The sequence below is a fragment of the Halichoeres trimaculatus genome, unplaced genomic scaffold, assembly GCF_033239565.1.
Source record: "Halichoeres trimaculatus isolate MK-OKI-2021-1 unplaced genomic scaffold, fHalTri1.1 fHalTri1_scaffold_5, whole genome shotgun sequence".
In the NCBI taxonomy this organism is placed as follows: domain Eukaryota; kingdom Metazoa; phylum Chordata; class Actinopteri; order Labriformes; family Labridae; genus Halichoeres; species Halichoeres trimaculatus.
Window position 1 is genome coordinate 18,433,339 of NW_027437183.1, and position 24,277 is coordinate 18,457,615.

The following is a 24,277-nucleotide window of genomic DNA, read 5'->3' on the forward strand; positions in this document are numbered from 1 at the left end:
CCCAACAAATATAAATTCAATTGTTTTACAAAAAAGAGCCACACACATCATCAATAAGACTTATTATTATGCTCACATTGATCCTGGATTTCTATAGCCACACATAATGTTGTTTTCTGACTCATTTTATTATAAAATAATGTTAATAATGTTTTGTGCAAAAGTCCTTTTCCATTCTGGAGACTCAATATGATTTAAGAGGTGTTTGCAAGTTTTCTGTTCAGAAAGCTGAAAAAAGTCTTAAAAGGAGTTTCTGTTGTTGGGATTTAACTGTGGAATGATGCAAATATAAACCTGAAGTTGTTTGAGTTGTTGTCCTGCTTCTGCTTAGACCTTTTTAGTCACTACCTAATACAAGAATTTTGGTTTGCTCTGCTGTGTTTGTTTTTTACAACTTTTGGTTTGTATAAAATGTCTGTCTTGTGACAAATATTGTATTAGGTACAAAGACTGAATAACCCCCCCTCACTACTACTATCACAGTAGGCTAACACCATGTTACAATCACTCTATTGGGCCTCCTCAGGGTTCCCTTACTGATGCCAATGCTTGGTCCACAGCCCAGCCCCTCTTTAGCTCCTTACTTCCCATTACTCTGACATCCTTGTTAGCATAAAAACAGATTGAGATGCATGATACTGTATCCATGTACCTGTAGCGCCAGCTCCTGGATATGTCTGAACAGTTCGATGTCTTTTTCTGTCAAGTTTTCATGACCCGGCAGTTTCTCATCCTCGTCACGCCAGTCACTGCCGTCTTGATTGTCTGTGGAGTGAAATATGGAGTCGGAATTAATGCAAATCTGGTGACAGGCTCTCTAGACATGGAGGCAAAGTGTCAGCTGCATCACTTTTATAATGGTGACTCTGGAAGAAATGGAGACATTCTTACAAAGAAAAGAGTTATCTTTAAACTCTGGGTATATGCATATGATTAGTTCACATAGTCAGCACGATAGCTCCATATGTCACATCATACAGGGTTCAAAAAAAAAAAATAACAATTTGGTTTCTATAGCTTTTTAATGCAGCATAAACTGAATTTAGTAGATTACCCTCCCTTTGAAATCTGTAGAAACCTGCTAATCCATTATTCAACAAAACCATCTAACTGGGTCAAAATGCAGACACTGGTGCCAGTGAAACCTGAAGTAAATGCTCTCAAATTCTCTGTCACAGTCTTCTTTTTTCACTGTTCTGTACTTAAGACTCTGTGTGTGTTTTTGGCTTCAGAAAGCTCAGAGGAAATAGAGCTGCAGGTGGCCACTTCACACCACAAAGCAATTTCTTTGATGAAAAAGCAATAATTTTTTAAGGCAGAAAATCACAAATAAGCTCTGTGCAACTGTTACACTTGGTCTATTATTTCCAAATATAAACTACCAGGGTTGGATTTTTTTAAGCATGAAACACACAACTGAATAATAACACTGACGGTTTAACCAAGTACAGCTGTGATGCTGTGAAGACGTTTTCTGGGTGTCAATTTCTAAAAACACCTGAAATTAAAATCTGTTGAATGCTCTGAGGACGAGCAGCATCAGGTGAAATTGAACATTTGCATCATTGGTAACTGTCTTTAAAGGTGCTTCAAGCACATAAGATTAACAGCAAGCTCCTGAAGAACTTCAAATTTCAGTGAAACATGATTCTTAATTCAGTTACTGTAAATGTTGATTCTTCTCTTGATTTGTTATTTTTGATGAATTAATTTGTCTTCTTGTGTAATGAGTAATGTGTTCTTTCTATTCAGATATTTAGCTCTTTTTAGAACTATCTGTTCTTGCCACACTGTAAACTATGCTAATTAGAAAACCCTTGGCAGCTTCGATAGATTAGAAGAGATGTATCCACTACTGGCAACCACTTCACCAGTGATGGGTCATGAACTTTGAAGCATAATTCCAACTACTTCAAATTCAAGCATTATTACAAATATTCTCGTCAAAATTTACAATTTCGTTTGAACCAGTGCCAGGTTGTAGTACAGTTTTCCTGCGCTTCCTGAAGCTATTTGTCAACACCATGACATAAATAGAGGAGAAGAATAATAGCAAAAGAAGAAGTTAAAAGTAGAGGCAGTTCCTGGAGGTACCAGGAAGGACAAGTGCTGTGAGATCCAGAAACTGGGAAAATTGCACCACCAACCATGGCGGTCAAAGGTTAACAAGCATGGCCCGCTGCCATCGTCACAGAAACATACTACTATCATCAGCAGCAGACTAAAAAAAAGCAAAATCAGGCTGTTAGATTGCTGCACTATGCAATGTAAGTAGCAGGCTTTGCTAACTGAAGCAGCTAATTCCAGCTGGTCTTCTGGGTAAAATATGGCAAAACAACAGAACATCACTGAGCAATTCAGGCTGTGATTTTGTGTTAGTCTACATCATCATAAAGATGTGCACGCATCTTGACTGAAGAAGCAGTATTAAGCTCCATTCATTCAGACGAGTTAGTGTTTTTTAAACACTAAATTCAACCTGTTAGCAGCATAAAAACGTAAGGTTGTTCTATGGTCAGTTTTTAGAAACAATACAATACAACAGAGGCAACGTCTATCAAGTTTTGACTGCACAGAGCAGCTGGTGTTTTGGAGTTAATAGCGACCATGCTAACTGGTGACTCTCAGCCGACAGCATCAGTGATTAACAGCCGAGTCACCAGTTACCAGGGTCACACTTTACTCTGAAACACCAGAGATGTCTGCGGGTAAATAATTAACTCTGGACGTAGTTTTCTGGTTCTTTTATCATGAACCGGGTCTCAGAATCAGCAGTCTGTGTGCTTTTTTTGGTTCTGGGAGGGTTTCTGATTTATTGACACATATTTACATACTGGTATGTCACGGTCTGGCAAGTGTCCACAGATAATGCAGTCATGAGCATCAGGTGACAGTTGTGTGTTCAAATTCCTCTCTGGGTACACGCTGGATTTCTCAGTTAAAAACATCTGTCCATCTAATATCTGTTTAAAAAGGTGATTTTTTGGTGGTTAACTCCTCCATGTCAGTTGACAAGCTATTATACTCCACAGTGCTTCTGCACCCAAGTTGCTCGCGCATCCGCTGTTGTTGATAAAAAAAATAATCCCTCTATAGGACACAGCACACTTTTTGTGAATTTAGTTTTGCTGGTTTCATGGTCAATTCAAGACCACAATCAATCAATACTGTCATTTTTTAAGTACTACATTTACTGAACAGTCTGCAAAACCTATTAGGTCCCGCGATGGCTTGATAGTTTAGTCAACAGTTTTGACCATTTTTTTCAATCTGATTCCCTGCAGTAGCTGAAGCTTTTTTCTGATAACTGAACTGGGCAGCGGTGTAAGCACAGCTCATCCTCTTACCCCCTCTGTCATCGCCCTCTCCTTTGCGACTGGACTTCTTCCGAATGCGACACTGCTGTGAGTAGTCCACCACTTCCTGCCGTGCCTTTCGGCCCTCAGGTGACGGCGTGAAGAACTTTGTGAGCGCATCAATGAGGCCCTTGGTCTTGTTGTTGAAGCGCAGGCCGCTCTGCGACAGGTCGTCGTCATCCCGCAGTGAAAACAGCAGCCTGTCATCGCCGGGGTAACCTTCGCATGATGAGCTGGAGGAAGAGTTGGCGGAGGCTGAGCGCTTCCGCCGACCTCGGCCACCCAGCTTCTTGAAGGGCCGCCCTGGCCTGTAGAAGAAGAGAGATCAGTTGAGACTGGAGTCAGGTGGGCTGACTGTGTGAAACTGTGTATCAACTGTAAGACAACTGAACCCTCCACCAAGCTTCAGAAACTCCACCTGGTCATTGCAGAGTGAGAGTTACAGCCATTAGCGTGTCTGCACTTGGGTATAACAGGTGCATCTCGCCGTGACTCTCCACAGCCCTGACACTCCACAGCCCTGACACTGTGCTGTTAGCAGAAGTCATTTCTTTACCTGTTCTTGGGCCGCCCCAGCGGTGCGTTGTAGCGCCGTTTGATTTGTGCTGCCTTTTCGTGTAAAAGCTTCTTTCCCTTTTTCCTGGGTTGGCAGATTTGACAAATCCACATGCCTGGGAGAGGAGGAGAAGAAAAAAAAAGCAGAGGCTCAGATACACTGAAGTGGATTAGGCGAGACAGGCTTCAGCGCAGATACCAACACACTCTGGGATGTATTGTATACATTAGCAGTGAATGGTGAAGCTGTGGCTGCTGCATTAGAGCCGAGGAGACAAATACAGTAGAAATCATTTAGACTGGCTGTTTAATCTGAGTAGTTATTTATTAGCTGTGTTTAGCCTTACAGAGGAAGAGCAGATACTCAGTGAGTTACTACTCAGGCTTTGAATACGTAATGTGGAGGAGGGAGATACGTCAAATAAGCATTTACCTTTTGGCATCCGTGTGAGAGGAGGATCACAGCACTCCATGTGGAAGCCCCGATCACAGGAGTCACAGAACAGCATGTTGTCCTGCACAACACAAACACACACAAGTGTTGATGATTGTAAAAAATATGATTATGTGTTTCAGGCAAGCCAAGCCTAACAGACCCTTTTCAGAAGTGGATTATCATAAATAATAAAAACACTGAGCCTACAACTGCATCTTTATTTAATTATCCGGTGTATGGTATTCATGCCCAATAACACAGGTGTAGCTCTCCAGCTTTAAATTTGAAGGATGTCAGTTTATACTTTAATTTCATTCTTACAGATTAAGGTGATTATCATGCATCTTTTTCCAGTTAAACCTCCTTAAAATCATTTGAATAACAATGACTCCCTGCTTGACAACAGGAGAAAAAAGTGACATCATGCTGAGGCGGACTAAAATAGCTCCATCCCAGGACCACAGCTACATTTATTAGCATCTCAATCTGGCACTTTAGCAGAAGTGGGATGTTCACAGACGCTGTCAGGCTGCCGGTCTCCCATATTTGCTCATCCACTCACCGCATTCTTTCCTTGATCCTGACAGCTGCTGCAAGTCTTGCATTCGATGCACTGCCACCACAGCGCCTTGACTCGCGCTGTGAGCTCCGGGGAGAACTTGAGACAGGACGGGTGGCCTGCAGGTAGACACACACACACGCGCACACACAAGTGAGTCAACGTTACACACTTTTTCTTTTTGCTGTTGATTGACAGCTGTGACCCACTTGCATCATTTAAAGAGGGAAAAAAAGTGCTCCTTTTGGAATTGTAAGCCCTCACTAAATCAAACCTGGCTGCATAAAGAGTGTTCAAACATAAATGACAATCTGTCAGAGCAGTGCTTTCGCTCTGTTTGAAGACTAGCAAACAAGAACGCTGTGTCTGGGACAGAGACCGAGGGAGGGAAGAGGAGGAACATAATCTTCCCAGCTCCACTGCTTAGCAATGTCAGTGAGATATTACAGCTCCTGGTAGAAAAAGAATCTTTGAGGAGGAAGCTCAAGATCCCAGTTTTTCCTGAAGCATTGAGTGTCTGTGATTAAATCATTGCATCTTGATTTAGTTTAGAATCCTTACAAGAGAAACAGCACAAACTTTAGGAAAAATCATCAAATTCAAAGAACTACAAATTGTTTTAGTTGATGTTATCATGCATACAGTACAATATCATCTGAGTGACAAGGAGGTGGTGTTGGTTATTATTTCTGTTTCAACATTTATTTCCATCTTAAAAGCCATGATGAGCAGCAGCAGAGTCCTCCTAGTCTCTCAGTGAGGTGTAAATTTTTGTAAACCTCATCCTGCACAGTTTGTGGGATTCTGTAATTCAGATGGATTTCATGTTTGTACACTGTTCATTTACTAACTCACATTACGCTCTGGCTTATCATTAACCCTGCTCCTCTCTTATCAGTGTGCAGTCACCTTTATAACCTTCTTCACTAGACAGAAGTTAAAGTTCAGCTTTGTTTGCTCTTATTCTCTTAAAGAGGGGTTACTGTCTTTATTTTCAGGTCTTTATACCATCCCTCTGGTACCTCCAGAGTAGCTTCAGATGATTTATAGCCCAAAAAAATCACTGTTTTTCTTTCACTGGTGTTTTAGAAAATCCTTATTCGAGCCTCTGTGTGAAACTCTTCATTTTAGCTGCTGTCTCTTTAAAGCTCCTATAACACAAACCCCCTTCCCTCTGATTGGCCAGCGGTCTGGGGGCCTGTTGACCTTGGCATTTGAGGCACACACATCCAATGTGTTGTGAAGTAGTTAGAACATCCCTATATGATGAAATCATCTTTTTAGATCTAATGAGGATCTTGTGCTATTTTTAGAGCAGATTCGGGGGGTTTTACAACGTATGAATATGCAGTGGTGTGAAAATCTAAATGTGCAGTATAAAAATCCAGTATTGTTAGTTTATATCCATGTTTAAAAAATGGGTAAGCAGAATACCCCACTTTAAAATTAACATTGCTCCTGGTGATTTTGGTTTCACTATGCCTCGTTGCTTTGACGTGTGGCCTTGAGATGTTAGTGAAAAAAGTTTGGTGCCTAATGAAGACTCTGAATAAGGCGATCTTCCCTCATCTATTTCTTCTCACATTCAGACAAACATGGTCATTATTCATCAGGCTTTTTTTTCCTGGTGAATATTTTGGCTAATGATATCTTTGTCTGCCAGACAAATGCAGCCAAGTGGGCCAAGTGCTCACAGGTGAAAAGTGGGTTTTTAATTGTATGAGAGGGCAGCTTTTGCATTGCAAAAGCATCATTAATGTGTCGCCTCATCAGTCTGCCACATTAGTAGACATTGATCCAACGCCTTTTTGTTTGGTTTTTAAAAGCTGATACAAATATCATTATGTATTAATGAGTGTAATTAGAGCAACACACTCATCAGGTTAAGTGTTGAGGCTGGAAAAAGTTAAACAGTGAGAGTACAAAGCAGATTCCATGAGTTACCACAGAGGTAAATATTAGAGTTGTCTGTTTGTCAATAAAGGAGGATGGTAATGAAATATAATTAGAGAAGAGGTGTCAGAGGCTGTGTGCTAAAAATAGCAAATACTATTACAGTAATGTACACACAGCTTCATAATGTGTGTTTTTAAACCTAGAGATTTGAAAACCTGCCTATAAAGTTCAAATAATACAGATAGTTGACCTTCTGGTACTTCTTTGTGGTTGTGCTGTACAGTAAAACTTAGAGCTCAAAGCAGCACTTACCGCTATTTCCACAGTCAGCACAAGAGATGAGCTCCTCCGGCCTCTTATCACGGTTCTGCTCCTTGGTGCCCAAACAGAAGCTGCAGATTGGGATTGGCTCTGCCACCGGCTGGCAGGAGGACAGAGCAGGAGGGAAAGGATGGAGCGGAGGAGGCACAAGAGAGAGAGGGGAGAGAGTTTAGACTGTCAGTCAACTTTACAGCTTAATTCTACAATGAACACAACAAAGTGGCCTTGTGTGTGTATGTGTGAGTGTGTGAATGTGTGTGTGTGTGCAGCCTCAGTGGATGAGAGGAGCTGTGTGTGTTAACAAGGACAAGAGCAGACTGAAAGCTACAATGACACCATGGAGCATGTGGATCTGTGAGCACACAATTTAGGATAATGAAGAGAATAATAGCCACTGTGATGAGTGTGACTGCATAATTTATGTGACATGTCATGTTAGAAGCTAACATCGTGTGTCAGGGCCTTGGCTGCCTCCTGAGCAGTTTGATCAGAGCCTGCAACTCACTTCCTATGGTTTTACTTTCTGAGGCGTTTCATTCTGGTGGAATGTGTCCCATTTTGACTCTTAGGCTGCATCATGCCATCCAACAACCACAACGGGGTGTGTGTTAATAATTCAGGACGCAATGATGCACCCATCATGTCAGCAGGTGTGCAATAAGACACAAGGAAAAACATCCTCTGGTGCACATACAGCCCTCAAACTGAGCCAGGTTTGTGTCGAGGAAAACACTTAACATCTTACTCCACATCAAACAGAACTGTGTGTCCAATAAAGCTGAAAAATCACATCCCCGCAGCACTGCAGGTGCACTTCACACAGGAAAAAAACACAAGGGGGTGGCGGGGGTGACTCTCCTTGAAAGTTTCTGGAGCCTGGAAGCCCTGAGGGGAAGTGGTGGCTTACTGCTACTTCAGAGTTTACCACAAGTTATTTTCAGCACATCTCTGTTTACTGCTCAGCACCAGTAACCTACAGAAAGAGGAGCATGCTGTTTCTGTTCCAGGCAAAAATGAGCCAAAATATCTAAGCTTTGGCTTGGATATTCAAAAATCACAGAAATCTCAAGAAAATTCTGATGCAAATAGAAACCCAGAACACAACTTCTCTGGGCCAGAGCTCATTAAGATGGACTGATGGGAAGTAGGAGTCTGTCCTGTGTTGACATTCTTTTTGGATATCATGGACATCTACACTATCAAGAGAAGAAGGGACCAACTTGCTTGTTGGTAAGAGTTCAAAAGCAAACATCCTTGATGGTACAAAGGAGAACCCTCAATGTCAGGCAATTAAAATCTTATAACAACATGCCCTGTTCACATTTATTTTAAGTCACTGGCATCCAAAAAAAATGTACTTCTTTCATTTAGAACTTTCCCATTTTTTCTTTGTACTATTTTCAGGTAAAAGTATGATTTAAATCATTTATCAAGTTTTTACGCATAATTTTTGCCACACTGAAACTTTTCAGAAACTGGTGTTTTTCATAACCTCTCTGTAGGATGACCGTTGTGGTTCCATGTTTTTTTTTCCCCCTTATTGCTTCCATATTCACATCTTTATGCCTGAACAGAATTAGGACGGCTACTTTCTAACCATCACATGACATCTGGGCAGACGTTATCCAGAAGGCACGTGGGATAAAATGCTAAAGAGGCCTCTGTAAGACTGTTGGCCAATGATACTTAACTCTTATGCCTAGTTGTGTTTGCAAATTCACACAGTTACAGTGGGGAAAGTAAGTATTGAACGTGTCAACTTTTTTTCTTATCACATTTATTTCCAAAGATGCAATTCAAACAAAATTTCTACCGGACATTGGTATTAACTCAAATAATCCACATATGAAAAGAAGTCACGACATTCAAGTCCATAAATAATGATTATGAGGAATTAAGTGCGATAACACAGGGAAAAGGTATTGAACACGCTAACTGAGACTTATCTTGTACTCAGTGAAGAAGCCTTTGTTGCAATGACAGCTTCCAGACACTTCTTGTATGTTTTGACTAATTGCCCACCCTGCTCAGGTGTGAGTTTGGCCCATTCCTCTGCACAAATTGTCTTTAAATCTTGAATATTCTTTGGTGCCCTCTGGTGAACCCTTTTCTTTAGTTCTTTCTTTCTTTAAGTCAGGTGATTGACTAGGCCATTCTAACAGATTGATTTTCTTTTTTTGAAACCATCTGTGTCAACTTTGCCATGTGCTTCGGATCGTTGTCCTGCTGGAAGGTCCAGCCATATCTCATCTTCATCATTCTGGTGGATGGCAGCAGAGATATTAAGAATTTCCCCATACATGGCTCCATTCATTGCTCTGTCAATTATATGAAGTTTGTCATTACCATGAGGTGAGAGACAACCTCATGCAATGATGCTTCCACCTCCAAACTTTTCTGTTGGTGTAGTGTTTTTTGGGTGATGTGCAGTGCCATTTCTCCTCCAAACATGGTACATAGCATGAGAGCCAAAAAGTTCAAATTTGGTGTCATCTGACCAGAAAACATTTTTCCGTTATTCCACAGGCTCGTCAAGATGCTGTTTAGCAAATTTTATACAAGCTTCAACATGCCTTTTCTTGAGGAATAGAGTCTTGCGGGCTGAGCGTCCAGCCAATTGTTTTCTCTGTAACAATTGTACCTGCTGCTTCCAAGTCTTTCTGGAGCACTTTCAGGGTGGTCCTTGGCTTATTGAGTACTCTTCTGACCATCTTTCTGACTCCCTGGTCAGAAATCTTGCAAGGAGTTCCTGTGCATTCCTGTGCTCCTGTTGATGGTAAGGTGGTGCTTCTTCCACTTGCGAATAATGGCCCCAACAATGCGGACTGGAATATTCAGGTGCTTTGATATAAGTCTGTAACCTGTTTCATTCTGATGCTGAGCAACAATCAGGTTGTAAATGTCTTCAGAGAGCTCTTGCCTTTACCCATTATGAGGTGTGTCATGTTGAATTACTTGGTGAAAAAACAACCATCAATTTGCTCTGGCCCAGCTGATGTTGGTTTGCACTAATTGGAAGTTCAAGTAATAATTACTGACAGATTTCCGGGTGGTATGGTGTTCAATACTTTTTTCCTATGTTATCATACTTAATTCCACATAATCATTATTTATGGACTTGAATGTCATAATTACTTTTCATGTGTGAATTATTTGAGTTAATACCAATGTCTGGTAGAAGTTTTGTTTGAATTACAGATTTGGAAATAAATGTAATGAGAAAAAAGTTTATGCGTTCAATTCTTATTTTCCCTATTGTATATGGGCCTTTTAGTTTAACAATTTGTAAACAATCATATTTATCACAACAGAAGTAATCATGAAATAAATCAATTGGAAAACCAACACATGGGATGGCACATTAAGCAACCGCTCTCCACAACACTACATGAAGCATTTAAATCAGAATGCAAAAGTCAGCCTGATTCAGAACTTGTGGCAGGACTTGAAAATCATTCTTCACTCCCTGTTCAACCTGAAACATGACACAACTTGCCCAGCGACACAGCTCCAACAGCTCAGCTTAGAAATGACTTGTGGAAAAAAACTGAACAATCGCTGTTCTGCACTTGTAGCCAAACTTTTAAAGATTTGTTTTTGTTTTGAAATACAAACCTTTTGCTCACAAAAACTTTGGTCACCTATACTACCAAAAACACTTCCTTGTATGCAAACAAGGAAGCTACCAGCAGATTAATGTTTAACCAGCTACGACAGAGCCGAACCCTGATAATGTGTAAAAAAGTTTTACCACAAACTTTCCATAAAATAGCTTTTATTTTCCAGGTTCAAATGTTTTAAGAGGAAATCTGTTTTCAGTTTAGACAATATGTCTGTGGTAGAGCAGCAGAGCATGTGCTCAGTGTGCTTACAAAGCATGTAAACTGCTGAGGCTGTGTTAGCCAGTGGTTGATTCAACAATCTTATTTCAGATTCATGAGGCTGAAGTTTTAGGTTAAAAAAAAGGAGCAATACAGCTGCTGTCGTACAATGAGTGATGATTCTTTTGACCAGTCAACAGTCTGGAGTGTTGTAGCTCTACCTTCCAGCAATGGATCGGTTAAGTCTGGCACCCCTACGGAAGGGTCCCAAAAAGTGGGACGGCTCGTCCTGGTTATTTGGGGATCTGTCCCAGAATAAGTCAGTGGAAACGTCACATGTGTGCCGTGCCATGACGAACCGAACTAAACCGCTTGGTGGAAACAGGGCTATAGCGGCTGCTCTGCTGAGCGGTATCAAGTTTTCCGTATTCACATTTTTTGGAATTGCCGACATCCATTTCAGTTCCTTCGACGTCTCCTCTTTATCCTTCCTTGTGATAATTTCTGTAAGGTAAATACTAACATGTTTCAGCTTCAAGATGCCTGAAATTCCTTTTTAAAAAAAAAAAAAAAAAAAGCATGCAGCGGTACAGAAAAGAGGTGATCTGACCCTCATACAGAACACAGTGCTCTTATGCCTTTCGGAGGAGTATTACAGAGTGACACATCTACACAGACATATGTGGTGCTAATGATTGTGTCAGCCACTGAAGTGTAGGGTTAACACCTAAATATTAACCTGGTTTCATTCTACAACATCATTTTATAGCATCACATAGTTCATTACTTATAGTGTCTCATTTTTTAAGTACCGTGTGGCTGCCAGATGCTAATTACTTCAAAAGAGGATATTCTCATTTCTCATCGCAGGGAGAGATAAACTTATCTGTAGTTTCTAGATAAAGACGCCACTGGAAATACTACACCGTATTTGTGAGGCAAAGGAAGAAGGTCATTATATGCCCTTCAGATCCTGCTAAATAATTATTTATATAAATGAGAACAACAACACACCAAACAATCATGGAGGGGGGTTACAAGGTTTTCCACATGACAGCAGTGTAAATGCTCCGAGCTGCAGAGAGCTGGAGAAGCAGCAGGTCCTGGCAGTGAGGAGACAGGGACAAGAGCTTGATTTATTGGGTTCATTTCCTTCTGACTCAGGCTGCTTCAAACACCTCCCGCTACACCTCTACTCAGCTGCCGAACAGCACACGGACACAGAGGGAGGGAGAGAGGGGGAGAAACAAAAGGTATGGAGTGAGGGCATGAGGAAGGAGAGCGGTAAACAGAGAGAGGAGGGTTGTGGAGAATGAAAAGTGAAGATAGGAGATAAACCCAGAGGAGGATACGGACTAGGACTAGATGAATGAAAACCTTTGTACATCCTCACGGGTCCAATATTTTTTAACTAATTACCTCTATCACCATGAAATCTAAATCTGTGTGGAAAATATCTGCTAACAAACCAACACTGTCTCTTTAGAGAAGAGGAATTCAGCAGCGTAGAGAAAGAGGGGAAGAAAAGCCGTGTGAAGAGACAGAGCGAGGACAAAAATAAGAATCCAGAGGGCAAAAGAAGGAAGGAAATGGAAAGTGTAAAGAAAGAGACAAATCTGCAGCAGCAGTCCGCTGAGCAGCCTGCGTGCCACCAGCACCTCAATCATTCCTGACACTTAACCCTTTCTCTGCTGGAGGAGGTCAACTGCTCCCGCTCGCTCTGCGAGCACTCGAGTAAACACGAGCTGAGAGCGCGCGAGCGAGCAAGCTCTCCTTTCACACACAGACAGCTTGTATGGAAACATGTTACAGTAGAGCTTCAGTTACTAGCTGCCACTGTAAATTAATCCCCTACAGATACTAAAAAATGAAAAGCTAATCCTCCCTTCATGACAGGGATATTTGGACAGCCAAACACAATCCTCAAATTCCTCCTGAGAGTCGTTTTTCCTCCCCATTTCAGCCTTTTCTACCTCTGCCAGCAATGGCTGCCAGGACTGCTCTTACACCAGAGCTGCACTCTAGAAATTTCTCACATACACTGACTGTTGGAGTTAAGTATCATGGCCGACATTTGACTCAAGATGTTTGTGTGTGAGTGTGTCTGTGGAGGCTTGCATGCCTATTTTAAGCTCGCGTGTTCATGTTTTGGCATGTGCTCTTCTTTTCCCAACGTTAAGGAGGATTCCAGGAACAAAACCTTTTTCAGAGCCAAGACGACACGCCTTGTGGCAACTGTTAGCAGCTAGCTGCATCGACCGGGTGGACATGAAATGCCTTTCAAACATGTCTTACAAGTTGAAGGTTCCTCTAAAAATACACGCCTACACAAACACGCACCCATGGACGAGTAAGAGTAGCCCAGCCTGACCCAGTGGACACACCCACCAGTGCTTTGTGGATCACTTAGGCACAACATTTTAAACATGCTCCACATCCTGGAACGTGTTTCATTTTCAACCAGTTAGAGTTAATACCCAAGGCGCTGCATGTAGCATTGTCTGAGACCTTGTAAGCCACAGAATAGGTTTGAGAAAACAACCAGCAGTGGCCTAGTTTCCCCTTTATAAACTAGCTTCTGTTATCCAGAGACAGAGGACATGAGAGTGAGACAGGAAAAAGGGAACAATAGAGGAAGGCGAAAGGAGAAGGAGTAATGGAGAACAGGGGGAAAGGGGAGGGAAGAAAAGATAAAAGGCAATGAAAAAAAAGGGGGGAAGTGTTGCTGTTGTCCTTGTTTGGTCTCAAGTCAAGGATCTCATTAACATGGGAGGCCGGTCTCAGCATCCCCTCACTGCACTTCCTCTACGGCTGCTCCCACCTTGAAGACAAACTCATTGATCACTGTTACAAGACCCAGGTCAATCGATGCACTGGTAGTTACCAGCTCAAATAGACATACTTTAGAGGAGCAGACCACAAATATGCATGAACGTTCAAGCAGTTATACCAGACAGCTTGGGGATACAAATTTGTATTCCCAGCAGTAAATGCCTCGTGTTTACCTGGGCGACATTTCCACAAGACACCTACAGCGTCCTGAGGACGACCCAGTGTCGTGCCAACACGCTCTCCCTTCAGCAAAGCATCAGCCTCCATTAAAAGTGAGGTTAGCCAGGGAGCACGGAGCTAAATCACTGCATCAAACGGAGCGGGGCTGGCTGCGCTCCAGCCGTCACTTCCACAGCTGCTCAACACATTGGCTCTATTTGCGGGGCGGCGAGGTTAGCCATACGCGCGGCCTCACACGGCTACACTCGCCGTGCCAAAAGCCATTCACATCAGAGTCGCTGGTGAGCTGGAGGTAACTGCTCCCCCTGGGCGCTGACACTTCTACTAATGCTGCTTCTATAGACTCTTAGCGGGCTGCGGCTGCTCCTGGTTGATCTTCTACAGCCGGTAGAGCCAAAGAGGAACACCTGCGCTAAAGAGACACATGACAGCCAGAAGTGAGCTTCACACGGTCAAAGCTTTGTTTCTGTTTAACGCGTGTCCTGCCACACAACAAACTCTATCTGGACACACTTTTTCTAAACCACTGGACTGGTGGATGAGACAGCAGAGTGATATCTGTACCAGGGAGAGAAACAACCGTGCAGATGTAGCTGTTTTTTGCTCTTATTGAGAATTTTCTCCAGGGATATTTCAAGGTGATGTTTATTATCTCTAATCAGATACTAATATCAGCTTAATGATCAATCACATGGACCAATCTGCTTCATACGACACAGGACTTCAGTCCGTGGAGTGTGTTTTGGTAAGGAGGACACGCTGTTTCTTGTAAACACTTTTCATGTCAAGCTGTCAAGTGTAATTTCTCACCGCTCTGAGCAGCACTGATGAAATTTCACAAGATTGTGCTTGTGGTGGAAGCAAAGCTAAGCCCGTTATCGCCCCAAAATCAACACGAAACACAAAGACCACCAAAGGTAGGACAGAAAATCTCATTATGGTGTGTGGAGTGCAATCTCCCAAACAGATTTTCAGTCTTTCCATTTCTGCACTTGTGTGCTCCAGCAAATGTCAAACAAGAAGCGGGCATGTGGTAACAGCTCAGTGCGAGGTTACAGCTGGTGCCATCAGAGAGTGGAAGAAGACTTTCAAACTGAGGAACCAAGCCAGCCAGGGCTGTGGGTACATGGAGACGGAATAAACGTCAGAAAAATGGACGGAGTAGAAAGTTTTCTTCATGTTTCACCTACTTCTGGAAGAGTCAAAAATGAGACTTTTAGAAAAAAAGTTCACATCCAAAGGCTAAGACGTCATTTCATGACAACCAGGATGAGTCATTTTCCCCAAACTCCTGTGGGACAGTGGTCACTCAGGGAATTTTTACACCAGGGCAGCGAAAACACAAAATCACCTCCTCTGGCTTCACAAGTGATAAAGCAACGACGAGGGACATCACCAGCGCCACATACAGCAATCGATGTGCGAAGGCTTTCTGTATTCACAACCCTCTCAGAGGCAATACACAATGTTGTTACAATGAGCAAACTTAAGCAGAGGGGAGATGCACATGTGATGGTAGATGGAGCAATGGGGGTCAATCCAGTACATGCAAACTGAAAAACATGACATTGTAAATATAAGTACATCCATTGTGGTTCGTAAGAAGAACCATTATCTGCTTGGTGTTTGTCCGATGAGGGGTCATTGGGACAGTCTTGGGAGGGAAACCACCACGACTTTAACACTGTGTGTCGTTAACGTGTCCCTTTTTTCACACGTCCCCGCCGTGACACTGCACATCGACATCGAGAACTCTGGTTCACCCCACTCCAGCTGTTGGGGAAAGGGCAACTGCAGGGCAGGGACATTGCTCTTCTCTATTATGACGGGACGAACATCATACACACACACACAAACAACGATATACCCATACAAACACACACACATACACACACAAAAGCCCAGCGTCAAGCCCATCCCACCTAATGGCCGTAGCCTCATACTGCTAACGGGCGCTCAGGGAGGCAATGAGGTTTGCCATCTATATATCCATGACCTCTGGTTGACTCCACTCCCCCATCACCTCCCCCTTCATGACCTGGCAATGGCACCCTATTAGGGTGAGATGGGGGAGACAGAAATAGGGTCTGAGATCCCCGTTTGAAAGGAGCACTCTGACACAAACATGAGCATGTTGAGTACACAAATCTCCAACAAATGGGGTCAAAGGCAGTGCTTAGCCATTTGTTTTGATTCTCCTCCCCCCTCTGCCTCACTTACACTCTCTCCCATGTTACTTGGAAGTCATAACTGTTTGCAATCATGCCGGGCAATAAGGCAATGATGCATCCGCAGATGAGGAGCGTGGAGGAGAGTGATCGTACACACGCCAGACCGTGTCTCTCGTGTGCACAGTTACAATCTCTTTGACACATATGCCACTTCCACAGGCAGCGACGACCAAATACGTCAAAAACACAACAACAGTCGGAGGGAAACACGTGTGACTGAGCAGCAACATTGGTACATCCTCTGGACAGACTTCGTTACTGCTGCACCAGATTCTCATAGCTCCATCAAGCTCTAAGATTAGACGTACAAACAAAGTGTCCCTTATAACTTCCAGATATTAACTTCACAACTTGTTACAAATAACCTGTTTAACTCCTTCAGCAGAGTCTTCTGTTTTGTAGGATATTTTGGGGGATAATAAAACATTTTGTGTTTGTTAAAAACCTAAAACAAAGATTCATTTTTAATCCCAACCCCTTTTCATCGAGCACAACGCTCCTGAACATGTCCTAAAATTATCGGTGTGACCTGCACACTGTAGAGGCAAAACAAGGAGTGTTGACGTTCAAATCATGCATCAATCCATCCCATTTGGCTGTTTGGTGGGAAAAAAAGTTGCTGCATCTCAAACCATGAGCTGGGGCAGACAGTTTGCACTTTGAAGTAACATCTTCAGGTTGTAAAACAGAGGCAAGTGCTGCAAGAAAAAGACAATGCTCTTATTTCAGGTTATTTTATCTCAGTCCTCTCAGGGCCCTGTTCTACGAAGCAAGATTACTGCCTAGCGAGGTAGCTTTGAGGATAGGTTTCGGATTCCCTGTTCTACGACACTGGATCACTCCTCAGCGAGGCGAGTCTCCATGGCAACATACGCTGAACGGCTAACCTGCTCCGGGGCAGGTTAGGTTCCAGATTGAACTCCCGGACTATAAAAACCCCGCCCACTGACCAATGAGCCCTCACGAAAAAATGGCTTGTCCGTTCTTAGAGGATCCCGTGGACATCGGAGCCCGACCCACTCTCCTTTTCTGATGACCACCTTTATGAAAGTTACCGGTTTTCTAGGGAGGGGTTGGTAGTACATGACACTTTCTACTGGTAGTTAAAGGGAATGAAGAACTCTCATTGCCTTAATAAGATCTTCAATGCCAACACTTCTGTTCCATGACAATATTTTGTTGCCTGTATTAAAATTGTGACAGGAATTCATGTAGGGTTCATGTGGGCTACATATCACACAAAAAATGTAAACACGACAGGAATGAACAAATGAATAAATTCATGTAAGAACTAAATTAGATATGTTGCATGTTACAGTAAAAGTGCATGGTGAACAGTGCTATTTCAGGATGATAATGGCACAAAAGATTTTATTTGCACTACAACACTACACTTACGCATTTAGACTGTCACCAATTTTCTGCCAGCATTCCTTCTGTGCTTCAGCAGCAGCGACGGTGCTGCATTTAACGTTATTACATGTTTCAGCTCGTCATACTTCCTCATGAACACCTCTTGCTCCTCCTGTGTGAAATATGCGCTCCTTCTCTCTCCGGCCTGCTCTGACGCTCCAGACTGCTCCATGTTCGCGATTGGTCAGATGCAGCGGGCTCCGCCTCATATGCGTGCACGCGCTCATTGCCAAGCTGGATCCACTTATGAGGTTGATAACCAGCGTCGTAAAACCGTGTAGCGAGACCGCCGGCTACCGCGCTCAGTTCAGCGAGGTAGCTCCAAGGCTATCTCGCTAGCCTGAACTTGCTTCGTAGAACAGGGCCCAGTGGTGACAAGTACCACGAGCATTCTGTTTTGATGCATGTGTGAACTTTCTAAGACGCTCATCTCAACAGGAAACTGTATTTGCTGTAACACCAGTGAGAACCCAGAGGAGCAACACATATGGAGATGAAAAACAACATCAGATGATCGTGAAACTACCTTATTCTCTCCTCTGTGCATTTTTTCACTCATTGGTTGATACTGTTGATACATTTAATTACTTGTGGTTTGGGTAAAACTAAAAACCACACTGCAATCTTTGAAGATAACACAGCAATGAATTCACACACACACATACACACACACACACACAGAAGTGCCAAGGGTTGAGAAGGAAATTGTGAGGAATCAAATGTGTTAGACAAATAAAAACAGGGGGAAGATTAAAAGTGAAGGGTCTTGTTTTAATTTTAGATAAGATTGTCAAACATTACACAGAGACATGTTTAGATGCCCTCGAGATGCTCTTTATTATGGGGTCAGAGCCTCTGAAATTTTCTAAAAAACATCTGATGTGCATGAATTAAAAACAGCTCATGTTTGAGTCTTCTCCTGTATTTTTGTGTGGCTGATTTGTGAGAGAGAAAAGGAGGAGGTTGATCTCTGCTCGTCTTAAGAGGTGGGCCATCTGCAGCCAAGCAGGTCACTGTGTTAGGCAGACCCCATGTGACTCCAGCCTGCTCTTTAGGATAATCCTACTTTGTGTGTGTTTGTGTGTGTGTACGGGTGTCTTTACCGGGAGCTTGTGGTGCTGCATAGACTTGTACATGCACACACACATACACACTGACACACACATGGGGCCAGATAAAGCCAGCAGCCAGTCAAAACAGTGTTTAGGGTCGGTCTAGTGTCTGCGAGATCAACCGTCTGTCTGATAACCTGGACGATATATGAGCCAATGATAGGCCACGATGTTGGCACACACACACACAGCAGCGTGTAACTCTAACTGCTTTATTTACATGCTGGTTGTTAGAAAGCATGTGTGTGTTTATCCAGAGTATCCCCGACATGTGGACTGTCGGGGTGTGATCTGTGAGGTGTCATCCTAACCGTCCACGTCTCTGTGTGTCGCTCCGTGTCGCTCCATGTTTGTTTTGTTGCATGCAGCTGTATGGTTTTCTGTGTGCGTGCGTGTCTGTGGCCCTAAGAAGCAGAGGGCAGCAGCCGGCTGCTCTCTCTGATCAGGTTACAGAAGTGGGTGTGTTCCCTCTCTCCTCTGTCGCCTGCATGTCTGCCTCTCTCTCTCCCTCTCCTAACTCATTCTGTCTCTCCGCTTTCTTCTCCCTCTGTCTGCTCCTCGCTCCTGCTTTCTGGTTACAGAGGCCCAGGGCTTGCGTCATCCAAGCTTCTTCCTCTGGCACCACTACAGACCTCGCTCTTGCTCTCTCTCTTGTCTAAGTTCCTTCCCTTTCCTCTTTCCCTCCTTCTCTTCCTTTTTTCCTCCCATCTGCTGACAGCTCCTGACAGGGAGCAGCCCTGCAGCTGGTCCACACTCCTCGCAGGAGGCTGGGAGACATGTGACTCTCTTCCCTGACCTCTTCCTTCACCGACAGTGCTGGAAAAAGGGCCCACCCGACGCCCACCCAGCATCCCTCTGGTTGTGCTCCTGTGGGCCACAGCACACCTCATCCCTGGGCTTCCACCAATTTGATGCTACACGAGCAAATCCTTCAAACATATTGCTTTGTCCTCTGACCACAGACTTAAAATATCTTCAAAGATGCACACTCAGTTTGTGGACAGAGCCGTATAATGCTGCCAGATCTTAACCAATTCTGTTTGATTAGAAAACAACTTCAATATGCTATCTAGGGTAGGCCATATGGTGGATGAAGACTTGCAACCATCTATCACAACGTCAGAGACCTCACTGTGCTGCTGCACAGGCCATGACCAACATGAACAAAAACAGAAAATCCAAAGTCAATGTCTCAAGGAGTCTCAGCAGATGGATCCAAATCATTTTGTAAAGCCACAGGCTTGTGTTGTGCAAAACAAAAACAAAGTCTGAAAAGGTGTTTTTGGTGCTTTTTTCCTAACGAACATTCTCTTTAAGCCTCAGAGTTTTTTTTATAAATTGGAAGCTCACCATGCTTCCTGCTAAAAATTCTTCCTTAGAGTTTTGGGAATGTTACTCGTCCAATTCCTCACAGGAACATAACCAAATATCTAACACCCAATTATCCTTTACACAAGTAAGACGTCAATACTACTATCAATAGCAGTCTGCAGCTTCCAGGTGGTGTTTGTCATTTCTATTTGACATGCCCATGAAGCAAATATCAACAAATAAGAACAGGTGTTTACAATCTGATGAATTCAATGACTCGGTGTTGGTCAAAGCCTCTGCAGACAGTTTAACAGGTTTGTTTGGAAGGTGTGCATGCTGATACAATACCTTATCTTTCTCGTGAGGCAACAACCGTACAGGAGGCAGAGATTCCAGAGACACCGTCCCGGTCCCGTCATCTAGGGAGCTGCTGCGGCTGACGAGCTGGAACATAGGGCCTTGTTTGGCCACACGTCCATGGGCCACAGCCCTCTTCAGGGCCACCCTCAGCTGCTGGTGGAAGAGGCCAGGCCCCATGGAGCCGCTGCCCGATAAGTAGGCTGCCACATCAGCCTGGCATTTGAGGAAACGTTCAATGTTCTTTAAGCTTGAGCCACCGGGCTCATGGAGTCCCTCCAGCGCCCGTTTGATCAGCTTGTTCCAGTCAAGTCCTGGTTTCTTTCCTGAATGGGAATGAGAGCTTCCACCCCCACTGCTGCCTCCACCTCCACTACCACTACCTCCACCACCACCTCCGCTACCTCCACCGCCGCCTCCTCCAGAGCTGCCACTACTTTTTGGCTTGGGTAAAGCCAAGCGCCCAGGGTTGTCTGGGTCCTTGTAGGAGTTGAGACCTTTGTTAGTAACTTTAAGGATAGTGCCATCTTTTACGCTGAGCTCTAGCTGTTCCAAAACTGTTTTGCGGTCCAGGCCATGGGACATGGACACAGCATTGCAAATGCGCTCCTCGGATGGTCGCTGTTTCTGCTTCTTTACTTTTTTGATGGCCTCTAAGATCCATTGAGTATACATTGGGTTTGCCAGTTTCACCATGGCTGTAGTTTGAGTGTGTGTGGGGGCCCAGGGGCCTCACCACGATAACCACACACAAAAAATGGGTACTTTTAGCCAAGGAAACACCTGGCCTGCGCCGGAGCGCCGCCTCCTCTTGCTCTTTGCCCTCTGCCTGCTTACTATCCCTTGTCCTGGGGTCGTACAGAGAGTCCCTCAGAAGCTGAGTATGAGCAGCACGGTAATGAGCAGCTGACCATAGCACAAACCCCAATCAACCCTCCACCCAGTAAAATGGGATCTACCCACCACCCACTCCTAGCCAGGTGAAAGTCCCTGGCAAGAAGCAGGGGGGGTGGAGGAAGAAGCAAGTGTAAGAGCAAGAAAAACCCCCACAGTATGTAAGGTAGGGTACTGCAGATCCTGATGAAACGGGCTCCCAAAAAAGGTGTTCGCCACTAAGCCAATGACAAAACACTTTAAAATGGATGGTCAAAAATGACACTAATAAACTAGCTAAATCTCACTGGGAGTTCTGATGGATGAACATGTCTTCAAGATATAAAAGTACAGCTTCAAAAACAACGAGAGTGAAACAGTTTAAGTTTGTTGATAAATTAGAGTATTCCACAAGACTTTTTTTTCTGTCTCCAAGTTTTTCTCATCTTCACTTCTTCTTCTTCCCTTCTTGTCCTTTACGCTTCCAGTCGTCTTGGCTTTTCAGCTTTGGGACGGAACAAATAGCTCACAGCAGAAAGCAGCCAGGGCTGATCACCTTCATGAGGAATCCTGCACATCAACAGGGATAGAAAGAAAAAGAAGTTAGATACACCTTACAGAAAAAAAAGTTTATATCCTTTGATCTATTCAGAAATTTGACAGGCCTTTAATGAACCAACAACGTGCTGTGTTGATATGCAAAAAGACAATCACGTAATAACACATTTTAACACTTGCACGTGGACAGATATGTAAACAGAGACATGCAGGCACAAGAGGTTAAGCCATGCAGTTTGACATATACTGAAAATTATCAAAATGAAAAATACCACTAGTATGATAGACACTTGATACAACTTGACAACTAACTTTTGTAAACAATCATGCAATTCTCAAGTAACATGAATATCACTGCAAATCCTAAAGCAGTAGAGTTGGCAATAGGCAAGCAGTAGGGTCTCTAGAAATGGCACACACTCTTTGCATAGTGATAGAAGCAACAGGGTATAAACAGTGTAAACAAAACGATCATAAAACTGTACCAGCAGATTGACCAGTGGGCTAGATGGGTTGCTAACGTAAACATGATGCAGTCAAAACACAGACTGTTAGCAAACATTAGCTCGGAGGCTAGCTGAAATCAAAGCTAAGTAGATTGCCGCATTGTCAGACTGTTCCCTGTGGTGCTGTTTACTCTCACTGATATGTTATTAGTCAGCCAAGTATCTGACAACAAGCCTTCCCGCTAACAGCTGTTGTTTAGCACGCTAACGTTAGAAGCTAACCAAAGAGCTAACGTTACCATTATCTTACTAACGCTACTCGCTAAACAGCATGAAACCAGAGGTTAGCCAGCGCCCCGGCTAAAATACACAACATTTCCCCTTAAGGCCAATATATCCGGTAAAAGCAAACATAAAGCCGCGAAAACACAGCAAATAATCTTTTTTTGAATGTCATTTAGATATTAACGTAAGACCGAGGCCTTGTGAAAGGCACAATGCAACTTGCAGACGGCCATCTCTGCTAGCGGGCAAGTGCAGAAATTGAGATATCAGAGCCGCGGATTCTGCAGTATTACATGCTCTGTGGCCTCCCTCACAGAGAGCCTCTACCCGCTCAGACGCGTCCCCACCTAGCCGACTTCCTCCCTCCACCAGCCGCCCTCCCACGTAACGCTACAGCCTGCGGTGCGGGGAAAGACAAGGCCTACCGCTGGAGCCGAGTAGCTAGGCCTCGGCTCCCCCCTCCGTACCCCCCACCCACCTCCGCGAGCACCATCCCTCCGTACCCCTCTCTCCCTCTCCCTCTCGCGGTTCCCCTGAAAGCCCGAGCGGGTCCGGTTCTGGTTTCAAAGGGTAGGGTAATGCAGCCCGCTTAAAAAATCTCATATGTCCTCATCCTGCTGCCGCTCCTACTCACCGGAATTTCGTGTCGAGTCGCCGTGGAGAAGGTGCCAAAACCGTGTGAAACGGAGACAACAACAAGCCTAAAAATGCAGCCACAGACCAGGGGTTCTAGAGCCTACGCCATCTTTGAGTGAAACAGGAGCACGGCTGGTGGGGGAGGGGGGAACACTGAACCGTCAGGCAGGGCCAAGGGACCGTCTGCATGGTGCGAGGCGAAGATCCAGGGGAAGAAAAATCCACTGCAAGGGGCGGGGGGCGGCGGCGCTGTGCTGTTGCTATGAGAGGGGTGTGGATACTGCTCAAGCACATGAAATGGAAGAAAGGGACAGATGGTGGTGATGCTGGAGGAAGAAAAAAAATGAAAAGACAGGATAGGTGTTCTTGCATTCTCTGCTGTACTGGAGCCACATAGAGGAAGATTCAAGGGAGCGTCTGCATTTTGCCCAGCAGTAGTGAAAAAAAAAATCAAAGCCAATGAGCGTGCCTTAACGTTAGAGGGTATTTAAAGATCAAAGTGAGACACCCCTCCACACTGCAGTCTATTGTAGCAGCTGTGTGTTTTTTAAGCTGAAGATGGGAAATGAGCCACACATACACAGTCCCCTGAGATGATCAGATGTTGCATGTGTAGCTTTCTGGAGCATTACAGTACATGATAGAGCATGTTATCATCTGTCTATGCAGAATAGTCTTCTGATGCATTGCTCCTCAGACTGTGAAACGCAGAATTATCCTTCCAGCAAAGAAAATTATTATGTAAAGTGTCTGCAGCTGATCCACTTCGTCGCATTCATTAAATGACAGCTGAGTCTAACACCTTTTCTTTATAATTTATGTTTGGAGAGATGAGTTCTTTTTTTTCTTTTTCTTTTTTTTTTACAGCTCTCAGTGCTACATCAATTACAGCATCTGGTGACAGATGGAAGCAGCATAATATATAGGTATCAGTTTCTGAGATTTTGAATCTTATGTACTTGACTCAAAGGTAATTTGGAATAGATATTGTGAATGCATTATGATCCTACCAGATTATGTGTTGTGGAAGATTAAAGACTACACCCCATTGAATGTGAGATAAACCATGACTCCAAACAGCAAGAGCCAAGCAAAGGAT

At 43.8% G+C, this 24,277-nt stretch overlaps 1 protein-coding gene across 3 annotated transcripts in view; it reads right to left on the bottom strand.

Moving 5' to 3' along the window:
* kat6a (K(lysine) acetyltransferase 6A) overlaps positions 1 to 23,356 on the bottom strand; it is a 36,208-nt gene extending 12,852 nt beyond the window's left edge. For 2 of the 3 annotated variants that reach the window (XM_074669598.1, XM_074669599.1), the window contains exons 1-8: positions 23,177 to 23,356; positions 20,372 to 21,823; positions 7,115 to 7,223; positions 4,910 to 5,025; positions 4,345 to 4,426; positions 3,913 to 4,027; positions 3,348 to 3,664; positions 653 to 765 (exon numbers count right to left, since the gene is read on the bottom strand). In XM_074669598.1, the coding sequence (XP_074525699.1) occupies positions 653 to 765; positions 3,348 to 3,664; positions 3,913 to 4,027; positions 4,345 to 4,426; positions 4,910 to 5,025; positions 7,115 to 7,223; positions 20,372 to 21,076 (1,557 nt within the window). In that variant the 5' untranslated portion in view covers positions 21,077 to 21,823; positions 23,177 to 23,356. The remainder of the gene's footprint in view (positions 1 to 652; positions 766 to 3,347; positions 3,665 to 3,912; positions 4,028 to 4,344; positions 4,427 to 4,909; positions 5,026 to 7,114; positions 7,224 to 20,371; positions 21,824 to 23,176) is intronic. The other variant, XM_074669597.1, reaches the window with a different exon arrangement.
* Between the last annotated feature and the right edge of the window lie 921 nt (positions 23,357 to 24,277).